This window comes from Chiroxiphia lanceolata, chromosome 26 (assembly GCF_009829145.1).
Source record: "Chiroxiphia lanceolata isolate bChiLan1 chromosome 26, bChiLan1.pri, whole genome shotgun sequence".
NCBI lineage: Eukaryota > Metazoa > Chordata > Aves > Passeriformes > Pipridae > Chiroxiphia > Chiroxiphia lanceolata.
Genome location: NC_045662.1, coordinates 3992268 through 4009785, shown reverse-complemented (window position 1 = coordinate 4009785; position 17518 = coordinate 3992268). Strand labels below are relative to the sequence as shown.

General features: G+C 56.0%; 2 protein-coding genes and 1 long non-coding RNA gene across 8 annotated transcripts; 2 read left to right on the top strand and 1 right to left on the bottom strand.

Moving 5' to 3' along the window:
- Positions 1–1137: 1137 nt before the first annotated feature.
- On the top strand, positions 1138–10100 carry TTC25 (tetratricopeptide repeat domain 25). 2 transcript variants are annotated; one of them, XM_032711497.1, is made up of 13 exons: positions 1138–1409; positions 1790–1921; positions 2208–2361; positions 4591–4652; positions 5338–5494; positions 6014–6238; positions 6556–6763; positions 8235–8321; positions 8513–8709; positions 8860–8960; positions 9176–9254; positions 9662–9718; positions 9827–10100. In XM_032711497.1, exons 1-13 carry the CDS (start codon positions 1299–1301, stop codon positions 10048–10050), a joined length of 1794 nt encoding a protein of 597 aa, XP_032567388.1. In that variant the 5' UTR covers positions 1138–1298; the 3' UTR covers positions 10051–10100. The 2 variants fall into 2 exon arrangements, with proteins under 2 accessions (XP_032567388.1, XP_032567387.1); XM_032711496.1 differs by having other exon boundaries at positions 9662–10100.
- LOC116798842 lies at positions 1478–6742 on the bottom strand. Of its 5 annotated transcripts, none has more exons than XR_004360958.1 (5): positions 5020–6742; positions 4208–4454; positions 3641–3841; positions 3142–3263; positions 1478–2131 (listed from the first exon to the last, which is right to left on the bottom strand). It is a non-coding gene; the product is annotated as an uncharacterized LOC116798842 (long non-coding RNA). The 5 variants fall into 5 exon arrangements; XR_004360955.1 differs by having other exon boundaries at positions 4208–5721; positions 5987–6742; XR_004360956.1 differs by having other exon boundaries at positions 4208–5716; positions 5987–6742.
- Positions 10101–10305: 205 nt separating the features above from the next.
- On the top strand, positions 10306–16615 carry CNP (2',3'-cyclic nucleotide 3' phosphodiesterase). The gene is made up of 4 exons (XM_032711186.1): positions 10306–10438; positions 12485–13154; positions 13735–13877; positions 14415–16615. Exons 1-4 carry the CDS (start codon positions 10436–10438, stop codon positions 14865–14867), a joined length of 1269 nt encoding a protein of 422 aa, XP_032567077.1. The 5' UTR covers positions 10306–10435; the 3' UTR covers positions 14868–16615.
- Positions 16616–17518: the final 903 nt, after the last annotated feature.

Sequence of the window (17518 nt, the reverse complement as noted above, 5' to 3'; positions counted from 1 at the left end):
CCGGTCCCAGCGCGGGCGGCACCGCTGCTGGGAGCGCAATCCCTGGGGAAGCGGCCAACGGGAGGCTCACGGAGCTTCCCGAGGCACCGGGAACGCTGGGGGCAAGGCCGTCCTGCCTCCTCGTTGCGCCATTTCTTCACCAGCCTCTCACGGAGGCCGTCACGGCTCTGCTGCTTCCCAGAAACACCCATCCCACGTTCACTTTTTCCCTGGTATTTCCAGACTGTGACTAACGCGCTCATCAGCAGCGCTGAGGGGGGCACCCGGCGCGGTCTCTGCCCCGGCGGCCGGGGCTGCTGTGCCCCCGTGACGGTGTCACCAGACCGGGCACAGCCCCGCGACAGCCTCGCGGACACGATGCTCCTGCCCACCCCGCTGGGCACAGCGTGTCACGCCCGGCGCTGCCAGTGGGGAAAGTATCCCTGGAAAACTGTTCCCGAACGCTTCAACTGCCTGAAATTTCCTGCGCGGCTCCCCGGGGACGGGGTGTGTCACTCCCGCCTCCCACTCCGGGGCTCGGCCGCCTGTGTCTCCCCACCCTGGCGTGACCCCCACCCCGCCTCCCGCCCCCGCTGCCGGGGCCGGGTAAGCACAGCCCCGGCACCGTGGATCTGCCTCATGGTGACGTTAAATGTCACCAGCCCCGAGCGGGACAGACACCTCCTCCTCCCCCCCCCCGTGAGTCACTTGGCAGGAACAAAGTGTCTGCAACACGAATCTTGGCGCGGGGTCTCACCCAGCGCCAAAATAAAGTCGGGACTGAAGCACGGACGGGAGGGAACCAGCAGCATCTCCCCTTAGTCATTTATTTGGCCAGGACTGGTCACTGCAGCGGCGAAACCGGTACCGGGGCCACCCACGAGCGCCAAACGGTCCCGAACAACCGATGGCAGGGGGTGGTGGCTGCCCCTCGTGCTGCCGCTGCAGGAGGCACCGGCCGTGAGCCGGCGGAGCAGAGGAACCGGCTCTGTCCGGCGTTCGGCACCGCGGCTGCACCGGGGCCGCGCAGGACTCCAGGAACGCGGGTGGAAGAAGAGAACCGCACGGGCACCGGGTCGGGACGGGACAGAGACACCGCGAGCACCCGCCGGCAGCCCCGGGCACGGCCTGCGGACGCGGCTGCCCAGCAGCGAGGGCCGGCGTGCCTGGCCGGGCCGGGGTGCGGGGTCGGTACCGGGGCCGCTCCCGGGGCACCGGGACCCACGTGGGCACTGACCGGGCGCGCCTGACGTCACTCTGGGGGCGGGGCCTCCACCGGAAGCGGGGCCGTTGCCCGGCAACGGCGGCGTGGCGCAGCCATGGCGGACCCGGACCCCGGGCCCATCGTCACCTTCGGCAGCCTCATCACCGAGGGGACGACGCTGAGCCGGCGCGGGCAGCACCACAAGGCGCTGGGCTGCTTCAACAATGTGAGGGCGCCGCGGCGGGGGCGCGGCCCGGGGACGCCCAGCGGCCCGGGGCGGGGCGGGACGGGGGCGGCCACGACTCGATTCAGGAGGGGGAAGAGGCAGCGGACGGAACGTGGCACCCGCGGCGAGGGGAGGTGGCTCGGAGGGACGTGTCCCCAGGAGGTCTCGGCACCAGGGGGTGACCCAGGCAGGGCAGCCCCTACAGTACAGGGAAGCTGTGAACTGCAAGGGAAGGCTCTTTTCAATAAAAATCCTGCGGTTTTATCATCATCTGTCATCAAGATCCATGTGGGGACTGTGCAGGTGGCACCAAATACCTGCACTTGTGTATTTGTGGTGTTGAGCCAGCACTGGTGACGTGTCCGTGTCTGCGGTTCCAGGCACTGAAGCTGAGGGCAGGGGACAAGCAGTGCCTTATCACCCGCTCCAAATGCTTCCTGAAACTTGGGGACACAGAAAACTCCTTGAAGGATGCTGAAGCCTCGCTCCAAAGAGACAAAGCGTTCACCGAGGTAACCAGAGGAAGTGGTGAGAGCAGGGGAGCCAGGGCTGACCTGGGTCTGTGAGACCCTGCAGGGTCTGAGGCAGAGCTGGGAGGGAACAGCTCACACCAAACACTCCTGAGGTTTCTGCTGCTCTTGAAGCAGTGGAGGTGCTCAGTCAGCTCCAGGACTGGGGTTTGTTGCACTCAGGTCGTGACACCCCTGGGTTCTCCCTTCTGCCTGTCAGGAGTTACTTGAGATCCATGAAACTATTTTCCCTCTTTTTAATAGTTTCTTTTCCCAAATGTCATTTCAGGGGCTTTACCAAAAGGCAGAGACCCTCTACACCATGGGGGACTTCGAGTTCGCGCTGGTGTTTTACCATCGAGGCCGGAGGCTCCGCCCGGACCAGCACAAATTCCAGCTGGGCATCAACAAGGCAGAGGAGGCAATTATGAACTGCATTGGCAGTAAGAAGTGCCACTTCCTGGCCCCCACGAGCCTGGCTGACACTGTTCAGGGCACAGCCGATGGCAGATCAGCTCTGCCAGTGACCCAAGGGTCCCACACCACAGTCCTGCTGCTCCTGGGTCCACGTGCTCAGTGGCAGGTGAATCCAGAAGCACCAGGAAGCACCACAAAGAGCCCAGCCTTGCTCTTTTTTTTCCTCCTTTTCCCCCTGAGTGCCCATTCACACAAAGTGCCTGATCCCTTCAGTTCTGGAGGTAACTCCTGATACTAAAATTTCCAAAGTCACCATGGAAATGTTCCAGGGAATACAGATCAGAGCAGCTCATCTCACCAGTGGCCTCCCAGCGTGTGAGGGGAGCCGAGAAGAAAGGTGGACAGAGACTATTTACAAGGGTCTGAAGTGCCAGGACACGGGGAAATGGCTTCACGCTGAGAAAGGACAGGGTTAATTGGGGTATTGGGGAGAAATTTTTCCCTGTGAGGGTGGGGAGGCCCTGGCACAGGTTGCCCAGAGAAGCTGTGGCTGCCCTATCCCTGGAAGTGTCCAAGTCCAGATTGGACGGGGCTTGGAGCAACCATGTCTAGTGGAAGGTGTCCCTGCCCATGGCAGGGGGTGGAACTGGATGAGCTTTAAGGTCCCTTCCAACCCAAACCGTACTGGGATTCTGCGATTCTATGATCTACCTCCAGCACTAATTTCAGAATCCATTTAATTCCAGAATCCATTTTGAGATCTTTAGCCCAATATTCAAAGTTTGGAATGAAATGTGCCATGCTACCTGAGACTGGCCTCCCAAAATCCTGACTCTCCTCCAATTTCCATTGCACAAGAGCAGTGAAACTGTTGACTCTTGCAATGAGCTCTGCTTTCATCACTTCTGGCTCAGATCACCAGCGGGTCCTGCAGAGACAGGAGAGGCCAAGGACCTCGTGGGGTTCAAAGCAAACGGAGAACTTGTCCCTTGTCCCTTGGTTTTTCTCTCAGCCACGCTGGCGGGGGCAGTCAGTCTGTGCCAGTCCGGGGCACACACACACCCCTCACCTGGGGCTGCCACCCCCGACACAACACGTGTGCAGGGAGCCCCGTGCTCAGCCCTCCCCCAGGGCTGCCAAACCTGCCCGGCGGGTTGGAACTGCTCCGGTGCATCCCGGAGCCTATCCCTGCTCAGCACCTGGCACACCCCACTCACACCCTGCACAGATCCCCAGATAGGCCAGGCCTCCCTCCCCTGAAATTTCCAAACTTCAGCCCTCCCCCAGTGCCAGGGATTAACTCACGTGCCAGTGGTGCCAGAGCCTGTGGCACTTTCATATGGAATTGTTATTTAAAAAAAACAGGGAAAGTTTTCACCTCTGGCTTGTTTTCCTCCATTCCTGCTGCTTCCTGAGCTTAGCACAATGATCAGGTATTGCCACAGCTCCCAGCTGGAATCTTCCTGGGCTCAAGGCAAGGTCTCTAACTTCCCTCGAGCCCCTGGGCTGCAGGTATGGCTGCAGAGTGAAAAACTAGAAAACTTTTTTATACATCAGTCAATAGCTCCAAGATGCAGGGAAGCAAGGAAACACACCAGCATGGATCTGGATGTTTGAATAGGTGGGAAGTGCACACACATTAACAGGGCACATTCCCAAAGTGCTTCCCTGCCTGAGCTTCATGTGGCAGGATTGGGAACTGCTGCCCCTGTGATCTGCCTGTGCCCACGCTGCTGGTCTGGGCCCCATGGCTGTGCCAAAGGGAATCCTCCTGCACTGGCCTGGGAAGCTCTGTCCTTCCCTTGGACACTCCCCTCCCCAGGTGCAGATGAAAACACAATGGGAGTTTTGCCCTAATGTCGGTGCACAAACCTTTAGAATAATTCTCTGGATTGCAGGAGCTCCCTGTGCTCGGAGCTTTCCTGCCATTTTACACTCCAGCTGTGATTCCCCAGAAGAACCTGCATCCTTCTCCTTCCCCAGTTTCCATGCAGGATGTAGCCTGTCTGTAGGAATGCTGCAATGAGAGCCCTCGGTGCTGTGTAAAATAGGAATTAAAATCCCGAGAGGAGCTGGTGGATGAGCTGCGTTCCCTGCACCCAGGACACACCAACACCTCCTGTTCCATGGGAAAGAATTAGAACATCTTCGGTTCAAACTGAACATTTTGGGCTTGGCACCTTTATGGGCATTTTACTGACAAGAGCCCGCATGGCTGTTGTGGGCACTAACAGGGGTTTCCTCTGTGTCTGCAGATCCAGCCTCGGTGAAGCTGGAGAACAAGGAGGAGCTGGGCTTCGTGAGCAGGCAGGCAGAGGTACAGCACAGAGCTCTTGCTGGAGAAGCTTCTAGAGTGGTTGCAATGCTAAAACTGCCTGAAATGGGCACGGGAAGGGAGACAGTCCCTGCAGGGACACAGGTCCTGTACAGCAGGTCTGCTGAAACAGACTGACCCATCATGAGTGTTTATCACCTGCTTCTAGTGCAGGTCTGGCTCAAACCACCCAGAACTTAGAGGAGAATGCAGAAGGGCAGGGAAGAGCCATGGGGAGAAACAAAGCCCAGTGTGGAATTCCTCCCCAGCCCCTTCCTGGGGGTGTTACTGGTCGCCCATCTGAGGCTAATGAGTAACAGCCCTGAGGTCAGCAGGGTGCCATGAGCTCCAGTATTGACTTTGGGTTTACCTGATGTTTAAGGTCACAGGTTTGATAATGGACACTTTCTCAATTGCTTCACTTCGGGGTGCTCCATGGCAGTAGGGTCTTGTTCCTCCAAGAGGCCAGAACTAGTTCTTGCTTTTCCTGTAACACCCTCTTGGTCCTTAGGGAGCACGACTGGCTGCAGAATTTCACTTGCTCATGACCAAAGCAGCTGGTGAGACACTGACTTTTTCCTTTTAATTAAAAAATAAGCTGCCTTATATGGAGCATGACAGACTTCTGATCATTCCAGTGTTCCCCACTGATCTCCCCCAACTTCCTTTGCTTTTTTTCTCACCATAGAGCAGAAAAAACAACCAGAAACTGCAAAACATACCAACAAAGGATCAAAAAGGGACAAAAAAGAAGCAGCGTGTGAAGAATCCAAAAACAGAACGAGAGCTTCTGGGACAGCTTTACGATGACAAGACCTTCCTGGAGAAGTTGCTCAAGGATGAAGGTGTTTCTCCATTGTGTTTACCTAAATGTTCCTTCCAAGCAGGTTCTGTTTTTCTTTTCCTCTTATCCTTTTTTTATTTCTCTTCTTCGTTTTTGTCCCTGTGACTCTTCCTGACTCGTACCAGAGCACGTGGTGCTGGACACGGGCAGGTTTGGAGCCAGGTCCAACATTTATAACTATGGGCTTATTTCCTTCCCCATCGATAAATCAACTCAGAGCAACCTGTGCTGATGAAATGAGAAAGAGAAACAGCTTCATTGCAAGTGACTGAACTTCTGTCACAACGACAAACCCGCTGACACACTCAGTGCCGAGCGCTGCTCACGGGGCTGTGACTCCTCTGTGGGTTTGTTCTAAATGCTGGTAACTCCCCCATTACCTCAGCTCTGAGGAGCACAGGACAATTTAGTTTCCAGGACTGTCTCTGTCAGACCAGAAGAACATTCCCAAGCAATTCCCACTTCACTGCAGCTCAGGTCCATTGATACTCACCCGGATTCTACCTTATCTGATTTCCAGACTTGATGCAGATCAACCTGAGGCAGGGGGGGAAAGTCGAAGACCTGGTTTTGGATGGCATCTCCTACCTGAACCAGCGCCGGGACTTCTGGCAGCAGCAGAAGCCGATCTACGCCCGGCTGTACGAGCGCCGGCTCCTGCAGCAGAGGGGGATCGGGGACAGGAAACGGAAACCGGCTGAAGTTGCCAGAGCCATCGCCAAGGACATGGAGGATATTGAGCTGAGTAGGTTCCTGGCTGGAAGCTGAGTGCCTCCCACTGCTGTGGGGAGCTCTAACCATTCCCAACCTTTGCCTGAGGGTTACCGCTGCACTAGGTCTCCCTTCCCCAGTACCGCAGAATCCCAGGATGGTTTGGGTTGGAAGGGACCATAAATCTCATCCAGCTCCACCCCCTTCCATAAGCAGGGACACCTTCCACTAGCCCAGGTTGCTCCAAGCCCCGTCCAGCCTGGCCTGGAACACTCCCAGGGATGGGGAATTCACAACATCTCAGCATCTCTGTGTCACACCCCAGTGTCAAACTCTGCTCCCTGTCCCCAGTGCTGGCCAGAGGCTCTGCTGAGGAAAGCTGCAGGAAAGCTGAGCGTCTCCTGAAAAAGATACAAGGGCGGGCAGAGAATGAACTTCCCAACAAGAGTGAACTGATTGGGACCCTCCACAGCTGCATTGGGAATGCACAGGTGGAGATGGGACAGATGGAGGCAGCTCTGCGCAGCTATAGGAGGGATCTGGATTGTGCCAGGCAGAAGTAAGTGCTGGGAGGTTCAGGTGGGTGGGGAAAGGGGAAAGTACCTCGTGGAGGTGTTTTAGCATTAGGTAATGCTGTTATTCTCACCTGGAGGTTTAACAGGGCCACACATTCAGCTCTGCCTGTGTATCAGGGTCTCTGGTGACTTTTTATCTTTACTATTTCAAAAATAAGGAGCCTGAAGTGGATTTTTAAGGACCTAGAGCACGGGGCACATTGAAACCTGTGCTGAAACAAAGTGAAAGAACACAAGTCCCAGTCTCAGTGCTTGAGCCTCGAGGAGGCACCTCCTTCTCAGGAAGCTCAGCCTTGAAATTGCACCAGTTTTCTGCTACATTTTGTCTTAAAACCCTTTTCATTCAGACCATGAGAGCAACTTGAAATAAATGTCTCTCCGAGGTGCACTTACCTGCCCACACTGGACACATCCTGCAGCTCTTCCAGCTGAACCACAGCGGAGCAAAATGTAGTCTTAGTAACAGTTTGCAAAGCACATGAGAAAACACGGAATAGTGGCTTGAATTGAAGTGTTTTGGAGGTTATTTTTGCCAATGCTGCACCAGGCTTTCAAAATGGCACTGACGGGCTGTTTCTCATTTTCAAAAATCCCTTTGGAAATGAGTGTTGTTTTAGGAAATGGCTGCCTTTCTCCTGGTGATCCCACTCCCCGGGTACGCCAGATAAAGGCAGGAATTAGCAGGAGAGAAGCAGGAGGAGATACCTGGTTTTAGGACCCTTTTAAAGTTCCTTTAAGGACCCAAAGGCCGCTGTGACGGGCGGGCCGCGCCCTCTGGCGGCTGCAGCTGGAAACGCCGTTAATGACTCTTAATGACTCGGTAATGATTCCCGTTAATGACCGCGTGGCGGGGGGGCTGGAACTGGATGATCCTTAGGGACCCTTCCCACCCAAACCAGTCGGTTATTCCATGATTCCCGTCTCATTTGGCTGCTCCACTCATGGGTTTTCCCCTCTCTAAGGTAAGGGTAGGCAAAGCCACTTCCAAAGATGGGAATGAGGATAATTAAGGAAAAAAGTTAAAGCCCACAGGCTCCGTTGTTACAGGAGCCGCCTGTGGCATGGAGCAAAGCTCAGTCCAAGCACAGGGAGCAGGGCTGGTGCCAGGAGCCTGCAGACACATTTTTGGGTCTTCCCCTTTGGAAGACAGAGATCATCCATGAATGTTGGGGACCCAAATGGAAACTGAGACAAAGAAAAGTGGAAAGACTTTTACAAGGAATGCCAGATTTGCACAAAAAAATAACAATAATCAAAGATAAAGCTAAACCATTTCCCCTGTGTCCCATGGGGTCAGTCAATCAAAAATTGACCTTAATTTCATGGCTTTCAGTCTGACCTGGGCCCTTTACTCCCCAACACTTCCCTGAGGCCATGGGGAGCACCAGAGGGACTCAGAGTGAGTCAGGAGCAGGACGATGCCAGTGCCACAATCCCTCTGTCTCCCTGTCACAGTGCTCTGCCCGACTCCGTGTCCCGGGCCCTGGACAACATCGGCCGCGTGTACGCCCGGACCAGCAGGTTCCAGCAGGCCATCAACACGTGAGTACAGCCCAGCAGGAAGGGCAGTGGGGGCCTGGAGTGACCTGGGCCATGGCTGTGCAGTTGTGTGTTCCCACTGCAGCAGGGGATGGGGAAGTTTTCATACCTGAACCCTCAGTTATCAAATCAGTGGTTGAATCATAACTGCACCCAGCGACAGTCGATAACTGCCTGTCTTACTCTGCTTGAAGCTGGGAGAAGAGGATTCCAATGGCAAAATCCAGCCTGGAGAAGGCCTGTCTGTTCCATGACATCGGTCGGTGTTACCTCGAGCTGGGTGAAGCTGAAACAGCCCAAGACTGTGGACAGAAGTCTCTGGAGTCAGCGGATGAAGAGGGAGATGAGGAGTGGCAGCTCCACGCCACTGTGCTGGTGGCACAGGCACAAGGTAAAGGGGTGGGCACAGGTTTTGCTCTCAGGGTGGAGAAGTCATTCTGAAAACATCTCTGGGATTTAACAGCCAAAGCAACCCCTCAGGTCAAGACTGGTTGTTCTCCTGATCCTGGGTTAAACCAGCTGATATCCTTGTCTGTTCCAGTGAAATTAAAGGATTACCGGTCTGCGATCCTGAACTTTGAAAAGGCCCTGGAGAAGGCGAAGCTTGTGCCCGACCAAGCTGCTCAAAACACCATCATTGTGGTAAGGGGGCTGCTGCAGGGAGGAGGAGCTCAGGGCAGCATCCATGAGCAGCTGTTATCCCAGCTGGGATACTCCAGGCAGTAATGCTGGAGAAATGAAGAGTTTTGTGGTAGGAAAGGACCAGCTAACGACAGCAGAGGGCAAAAGAAAACAGGAAAAACTTGGGTATGTAACTGCATCTCCAGGGCTTTTATTAAGAGCCACATCCCTTTCAGGCCTTGGATAAAGTGAGCAAAAGCTACATCAAGCAGCTGAGCAAAGGCGGCAAAGAAGCGACAGTTCCCTCACGGAAAGGTACTTGTCATTCCCACCTCTGCACCTAGAAATGGAAAAACTCCCCATTTTCCTCTTCTGGAGCACAGCAGCTGCACCTTAGAATTTCCACAGCGCCCATTTCCTTCCAAGCAGTGAATTAGAATCTTGGTGCAAGTCCAGACAGCAGCGCTCCCTGAGTGTCCCCTGCACCCCGGGCCCGGTGTCACCAACACACCAGCCCTCCCTGGGCCTGGTGAGGGGTCCTGGCAGGGTGCTGTGCCTGCAGCCCCCAGGGCTGCTCCCCTCAGTGCTGCTTCCCAGCACCTCCTGTCCCAGCAAACGGGGAGCGAGAGATTCCTGGTGGGGGTGAGGGAGCGGGGGGCACCTTTCTTGAACTCGAGTGCTGAGTGCTGGGACTTGGCTTAAGTTTGCTTATTCCTCCCCAGATCGTGACACAAAAAACAAGTTGGAGAAGGACAGAGAGAGGGAGGAAGGGGAACAACGCATGGGAAATCAAGATGAGAAGACAAAAGAAGAAGCCAAGAATGATGGAAAAACCACAAAAAACAACAAGCTTAAGAAGGACAAAGAGAGGGAGAAAGAGGAACAAGACATGGGAAATCAAGATGAAAGGCCAAAAGAAGAAACCGGGAACGATACAGGAAACACAAAAAACGAGTCTGAGAAGGACAGAGAGAGGGAGGAAGGGGAACAAGACACAGGAAATCAAGATGAAAAGCCAAAAGAGGAAGCCGGGAGTGATACAGAAGCACGTGAAGATGCCAGTGATGGGGAAACGGACAAGGAAATAAAAGAAAGCAACGGGGAAAAGTAGAGCAGAGGCGGGAAGACTAAATAATAAATGTTGAATAAGAGACATACCCAGCAGTGGAGTGGTGTGTCCTGAGCAGGGAAGAAGCTGGGCTGAGCCACCGCCGCTCTCAGAGCCTCCTCTCTCCCCGCATCTCCTCTCCCGGCCTAGGGCTGTCCCGGCAGCATCCCCGGGACCGGCTCCTCCGCGGCCGGACCTACCGGGCGGGCAGGGCGGGGACTGAGCCCCGGGCGGGGACTGACCCCCGTGGGAGGGCTCGGCCCGGCCCCGCGGGGCGGGCGGGCCCCGGGGCTATGAAAGGGGCCGCGGCCGCGCCCCCCCCCCCCAGAGCCGCTTCCACGCCGCGCCGCTCCCCACCGGCGGCCGCCCCGGAGCCGCTGCCCTCACCATGGTAAGCGGGGCCACCGGGACAGGGACCGGGATCGGGGCCGCCGCTCCACCCGGGCGATGGTTCCGATTCCCGGCGGGAGGAGGAGCCCGCGGCGTCGCCGACACGTGGGCGCGGGGTGTGGGGGGACGCGGGGGCAGCCGGGCCCCGAGAACGGCCCCAGGGTCCCCGTGGCTCCGTTCTGGGGGTCCCGGCACACCCTGGGGGCCGCCGGGGCAGGGGCAGCCCAGGGCCCGGAGCGATCGCTCCTTCCACGCGAGCCCCTGTCCCGCGGGGAGCCGGAGACAAGCGGGAGCTTTGTGGGGGCGGCGGGGGGGGCCGGGCCGGGCTCAATGGGGGATTGTCCGGAGGGACCCCGCACCCCGCGCTCTGCGGGGCCTTTGTCCACCCGGCCCGGGCCGTGAAGGCGCCCGTTGTCCCCGAGCCGGCGGCGAACAATGGCCCGGGGGGGGCCGTGATTGTTCCTTTGTTCGCGGGGCTGAAAAGCGCCTCAGTCCCCTGAGCAGCTGCCGCGGCAGAACAGCGGCCCCGGCCCCCGCCCGCGGGACAGCGCGGTGCGGGGACAGCGCGGTGCGGGGACAGCGCGGCACCGGCTCCGGCCCTGCGACCCCCGGGCAAACGGGGCACCTGCGCTGTGAGCAGGAACAGAGCTCCAGGTGACTCACCTGCTTTCTCCTCTGTGGGGACCCGGGAGCCCCGAGTCCACGGGGAAGGCAGTGGAGATCCCTGGAGAGCCCGGGGGTCTCTGTGGAGCCTGGGGGTCCCCGCTGCCCTGGCAGGCCCATTTCTTTCCACACAAGCCCCAGAGCAGTCGGAGTCCCCGTCCTGCAGCTGACCCCGGGGCAGGCAGTGCCTGTGGGAGCTGTGGGGTCCTGCTCCTGCTCCCCAGGCATTTGGAACCAAACCCACCTCCACGTTCTGGAATAAAGAGATGGGGAAATTCATCACCTAAAAAGTGGGGGTTTTTTAAACAACAGCATAAATCCACAAAGAGGAAAAGCAGTTTTCTGCCCCAGGCAGAGCAGTTATGTTTTATGAAAAACCTCTCTATTTTTGCATTAAAAGCAAAACTCACTCCTTGGGCATCACTCCCATGGCCTTTGGCTCCAGCAGGTCCTGGGCTGGGCTGGCCCTGAGGCAGCTGGGGAGGTGGAGAGTTCATGTAATGACCCAAAAAACAGTGACTGCCCCATTGATGCTATAGTGAACTTACACAGCTGGAGAAATCCCTCGTTTCCTTGCAGTCCTGTGTTTTCCCAGGCCCTGCTGGGAATTAATCTGGGATTCCAGTTATAGGAGCTGCTGGCAGGAGGGGAGGGAGAGCCCGCGCCAGCTCCCAGCAGTGTTTCCCGCTCACTGCTGCCAAACAAAAGTGTTTCGTTTCCTTCGGCACTCGAGGTTTCACTTTCGAGTTCTGCCCTACCTGGCAGCTGCAGGGGGGGGGGTTGGGTTTTCCTGGAAGCAATCTAAGTTTCTTTTCCCAAGAGGAGCCCTAATTCCCTCCTCCTTGGTGCTCGGGTGCCGATCCCCAGTGCAGCTGAGAGAGAGACGGCATCATCCTCGTGGGCTGCTCTAGGAAACAGCCACTTCCCTGAGGACAGAGTGTGCAATTCAGGTGAAGGGATGAGAATGTGGCAGCTCTGAGCACCTGCTGGGACTTTCAGTTCCCCTTGGGCTTCCCCAGGTCTTGCAGCCACAGGGGTTTGTTCAACTGTTCAGAGTATATTTGTCACAGGAGGAGCTCTGCCCACGCTGCTGCCACGTGATGGGTAAAACTTCCCCTTCCTGGTGGGGCAGGACCGCAGCTGCTGAGGCCAGGGAGGGGAGCGGGGCTGCACCTTCAGCCCTTGGGTGGGACAGGGCGCAGGTCCCTGCCGTGGGACCAGCCAGGGCAGCTGTGGGAGGGGGTGTCAGCCCAGCAGGGCACCCAAGTGAGGACGGGGGGGGAGAGGTGCTCCCTGCACCCCATCTCTCCCAATAACGGTCCCAGTGGGGACACGTGGTCTCCGGGGTTCCTGCCCTGCAAAGTGTTTTCTCCTTCCATTTCAGAACAGAGGTTTCTCCAAGAAGAGTCACACCTTCCTGCCTAAAATATTTAGAAAAATGTCTACTCAATCAGCGAAAGAGAGACCCGAGAGTTTGCAGTTCCCATTCCTGGACGACGAAGACACCATCTCCACACTCAAGGAATCCAAAACCTTTTTCATTCTCCGGGGCCTGCCTGGCAGCGGGAAGTCCACCCTGGCCCAGGCCATCCACGATCGGTACAAAGACGCCTGCAAGGTCATCTCTGTCGATCACTATAAAATCACACCGGTAATAAGAAGCTCCATTCCTGAAGAGTACTCCAAGGTGGACGAGGATCTAGTTGACTATTGCAAACGGGAGATCAGCGTCATCGTTTTGGATGACACTCACCACGAGCGGGAACGGCTGGAGCAGCTCTTTGACATTGCCGACAAGTACCGGTACAAAGTCATCTTCGCCGAGCCCAAAACCCCCTGGCGCTTGGATTGTCCCCAGCTGAAGGACAAGAATCAGTGGAAACTGTCTGTGGAAGAGCTGAAGAAGATGAAGCCAAGCTTGGAGAAGGAATTCCTCCCCATGTATTTTGGGTGGTTTTTGAGCAAAAGAAGTTCGGAGATCCTGAGAAAGGCTGGCCAGGCCTTCTTGGATGAGCTCGGGAGTCTCAAAGCCTTCAAAAAGGAGAGTAAATACTGTATGTATAGACATGGCCTTACCGTGTTTTTACCTGTTGATGTTAACAAGTCTGATCAGCTCCTCAAGCCAATTTCTAGTTAAAGGTGTCAACAAGAAAAGCTTTTTAAAGTTTTTAAAGCTACTAACCTGGTCCCCATCGCTGCCAAAGTTGCTTTTTAAGTAAAAATAAATTAAAGGGTTGTTCCCAAGGAGTCTTTTCAGTTCTGACCCCACTGGGCTCGGGTGGCAGCAGTGGGATGTGGGGTCCTGGGTGTCCTGTGGTTCTGAAGGGTTGGGTGGGACAAAGGCAAAGAGTCAGAGAGAAACAGGAAAGGCTGAACAATCCCCTCCCTTAAGGGACTCACATCATCAGGGTTAAGACAAGCCACAATGACACGCAGAGGCTTCTGTTCTCTGGCTCCATCTGTGGTGAGCCTGGGGGCAGGGAGGGGCTCAGTTACCCATCCAGTGCTCTCCAGCAGCCAGAAAGATGAGGTGAAGGACAGGGTGGGAAAGGGACCTGAGATGGGACTTGGGCTCGTGGAGTGACATGGGGGGGATCACTTTGTGACAGTGATGTTCTTTACCTGTATTTGCAGTTGCTTCTGCTATCGATGATCCCAAAATAAAAATAGATCTCACCAGCTACTTCGTGAAGAGGCCACCCGGGGTCCTGCACTGCACCACGAAATACACCGAGTTCGGAAAAGCAGCTGGAGCTGAGGAATACGCGCAGCAGGAAGTGAGTGCTGGAGTCCCAACTCCTCTCCACATCCCCAGTGTCCCTCCCTCCCCAGCAGGGGGTCCCCAGGCCTCAGGGTGGGCTGGGGACGGGCTTTGCTCTGAGCCAGAGGCCAAAGGTAGAGACAGGAACTATGTCCACGTGGCCCGTGCAGGAGAAAACTCAGAGTTGTGGAGATGGTGACTGTTTCCTATTCCCAAACAAAATACTCCCACCCTCCCTCCAGCATCATTTCCGACAGTGTGAGCTGAATGATGATGAACTGAGGTATTTACGCTCCCAGACAGATTATTTCAGAGCAGATAAGCCCAAGTTAAATATTGGAATTTGTGAAGGATAAAGACGTACCCAGCTCCAAATCCACAGAGCTGGAGTGTCAGGCCCTGACCTTCTCCTTGCACTCGATATTGTAACTACATCACAGCAAGAGCTGCTGTGAGCAGCCACCTTCCCCTGAGCCTGGGGACAGTGACAGCACCGTGAATCCCCCCCCCCCCGGCACTGACACTGTTCCACGTGTGTCTCCCTCTCCTCCAGGCCGTCAAGGCTTCCTACGGCAAAGGCTTCACCCTCTCCATCTCGGCGCTGTTCATCACCACAAAGACTGTCGGGGCTCGCATCGAGCTGAACGAGCAGCAGCTGCTGCTCTGGCCTGGGGATGCCGACAAGATCCTGCCCACGGACAACCTCCCGCGGGGCAGCCGGGCCCACATCACCCTCGGCTGCGCCAACGGCGTCGAGGCCGTCCAGACCGGGCTCGACCTGCTGGAGTTCGTGAAGCTGGAAAAGGCGGGGAACAAAGGGGAGCAAGTGGGGGAAATTGGAGGAGGGAAACTGCTGTATTTTGATAACGGTATGTGGATGCTCAACCTCTCTAAAAAGATCGATGTGAGGGCGATATTCTCGGGATACTACGGGAAGGGAAAACTCGTGCCAACGCAGAGCACCAACAAACGGGGATCTGCCTTTAGCTCCTGCACCATCATCTAGGAGCACGGGCAGGGCAGCTCCTCGGTTTGTTTTTAAAAGGCAAGTAACTCCTGTAACCTTAAAGTGTAAAGAGAAATAATTGTACCTTTACTAAAGTCAACCCTTCTGCCCACCCCAGTGTGAAGCCTCTGGGGAGTTATCAGCCTCAGGACAAGGAAGAAAACAAGCAACTCCTGACTGAAACTGCCATGGATTTTAATGGGAGAGTTTTGGAGGGAACCAGCCAGGGTGTCCTGCTTGTTTTCTTCCTTGGAGGAAGATCAACTCTGGGCTTTTATCGCTTCCCTCTGAACCACAATCGTTCGATCTTTACCTGTCGGCACTGACCAAAGCCTGTTGGTCACCCCTCTGAAGCCAAGGGAACTGCAGGATGTCCCTCCCCTCCCACACCCAGGGACTGACATCGGCTGCAGCCGATTACGGGGTCAGAACCAGGGCGTGGCTCACTCCTGTCAAGGGTGGTCCCTTACCAAGGGTTTGGCCCCTAAGGACAGACCTTGTTGAGGGCAGCAGGTCCCGGCAGCCCCAACCTCAGGCTGGTCCCGCAGCTGCCCAGCTCCAGCCCAGCTCCTCCTGGAGGAGGGCACAGTGCCAAGTGATGTCTTAAAGACACCGACCACAGACTTAGGGGGAAACAAGTGAAACACCAGGACAGGCAGCCAGTTCCGGCCACTTCCCCCTACCTGGGCTGGACCAAGCACTGTCCCGTGTCCTTGTCCTGTAGGGAACAATCCTGCCTTGGCAGGGAGTGGAAGAGATGAACTAACATCTTTTCCATCTTATTTGATAGAAACTAAAATCATGTCTGAAGTACAGAACTGCACTTCATGCAAGATTTTACTCCCTTCCTCTAATGCACCTGAATGTTAAGAGTTAGGCTGGAGTAACCCCGTAGTGTAGGAAGCGGAGGCACCGTAACCGCATAACTCAAGTCTGCTCAAACCTAAACCCTGGCTGGAAGTTACTGACCCAGCACTTCTGTCATTAAATGTTTGACTGAAACCTGTGTTTGTGCTCCACCAGGCCCCGGTCCAGCAGGGCGGTGGCTCCTGGGCACTATTTAATATGAAGCTCCACTGATGGTCCCAGGTCAGGTCCCAGCTCGGCCTCCGGCTCTGGCTCAGGGCCTGGGGAGCTGCAGAGTGACATTAACCCACACTAACACTGTAAATACTGACCGTGTTTGAGGCGTGGGCTGGGCTGGGGCTGTCACTGGGCACAGCTCGCCCGAGCCCAACACTTGCCGGGGTAAGGAGTGTTTCTCCTCCAAACGCTGAGGCCAAAAGCAGGGAGAGCTCTGGGGCTTGTCTGGAACCAAACACTCTGCTAGGAAAGCAAAATAGTTCCTGCTGTTCCAAAATGAAGAATGATAATAAGTTCCCATTATAACATAAAAAAAGTGAGCTATAAACCCACCTAGATCACCTGTGACCCTCCCTGCCCTCCATGGAGAAATCCTTCCAGCTCCCACACCAGCGGCAGCCGAGTGCCCAATGCTCAGCCAGGGCCTCTCCTGACAGAACCTCAAGGGTTTGCTCCAACAAAGCTCAAAAAGGCCCTTTGGCAGCACCTGCTCAGGGGCCAACTGAGCCCACACTCCCAGCATCCAGATCACTCCAGCACTGGAATGCAAGGCTGGAACACCTCCTTCATCTGCCTGTTCAAGAACAACAGTGACACTGTCGTCGTTTGAGTTTTTATTAGTTTGTACATCATATACAGTTTATAATAAAGTAAAACCGATTGCATATGGGTCTGCTCAGGCTGATTCCCCATACAAACACAGCATCAGGAGTTCTGCTAAGGAAGTAAACAACAAATATTCACATTTTTACCATTCACATCCTAGAAAGGTCCAAGAGGAACAGGACAGTCAGTACCGACACGGAGCCTGGCTGGGAGAGGATGAGGAGTTTGGCAAAGCGATGGGACAGCGATTGCTCCATGCAATTCCCCTTTCCTCCCAGGGAAAGGTTGAGCTATGTACACTGAGGTAAACATTCCGAATTCCAATTCAGATAAATACGGCAGCGCAGGGACAAGCTCCTCTCCAAGTGGCTTCGCATCGGCGCCTGGATTTGTCCTGACTATTCCGTAACGTCGTGACCACCACGACTCACATGCACTGAGGGGCTCGGGGTGCTCCACACGCAGCCCCTCTGACTACCTCACACCACACTCTGTCCACACGAGCCATTAAGGACAGCAGGGATGGGGACGGGGCAGTGGGACAGGCTGGGATGGCAGCCAGGCTCTCCACGGATCCTGCCCTCCCAGGCCATCCTCCATGCTCCAGCTCAGGCGCAGTGTCCCAGCTTCCCACTCTCAGCAACAGACCAGAGCTGTCCCTCTGAGCTCAGGTCTGGGCAAGGGAAAACACCCAACGCTGCTCTAAGAAGGGATAACCCCATCCCTGACAGCAGCAGCGGGAGAGCCGGGCCTGGTAGGAAAGCCAAAGAGTTACACACCGGCTCCTACAGTCACACAGGGCCTGGGGCACAGGGACACCCAGGAATGGCCCCTCCAGCTGCTGCCACCTGTCCCTGTCACAGCCCTGCCACAGCTGCCTGGGGACCGGCACCGCTCCAGGGAGGGGGTGGGTGCAGCACAGGGGCGTCCTGTTCCCTAGGGACAAGGCACGAATTTAAACA

Coding starts and splice junctions, on each gene's coding strand:
- TTC25 (XM_032711496.1), top strand. CDS start 1,299: ATGGCGGACCCGGACCCCGGGCCCATCGTCACCTTCGGCAGCCTCATC. Junction 1,922..2,207: donor GAGACAAAGCGTTCACCGAG/GTAACCAGAGGA, acceptor ATGTCATTTCAG/GGGCTTTACCAAAAGGCAGA. Junction 8,710..8,859: donor GCTGGTGGCACAGGCACAAG/GTAAAGGGGTGG, acceptor TGTCTGTTCCAG/TGAAATTAAAGGATTACCGG.
- CNP (XM_032711186.1), top strand. Junction 13,155..13,734: donor CAAAAAGGAGAGTAAATACT/GTATGTATAGAC, acceptor CTGTATTTGCAG/TTGCTTCTGCTATCGATGAT. Junction 13,878..14,414: donor AGGAATACGCGCAGCAGGAA/GTGAGTGCTGGA, acceptor CCTCTCCTCCAG/GCCGTCAAGGCTTCCTACGG.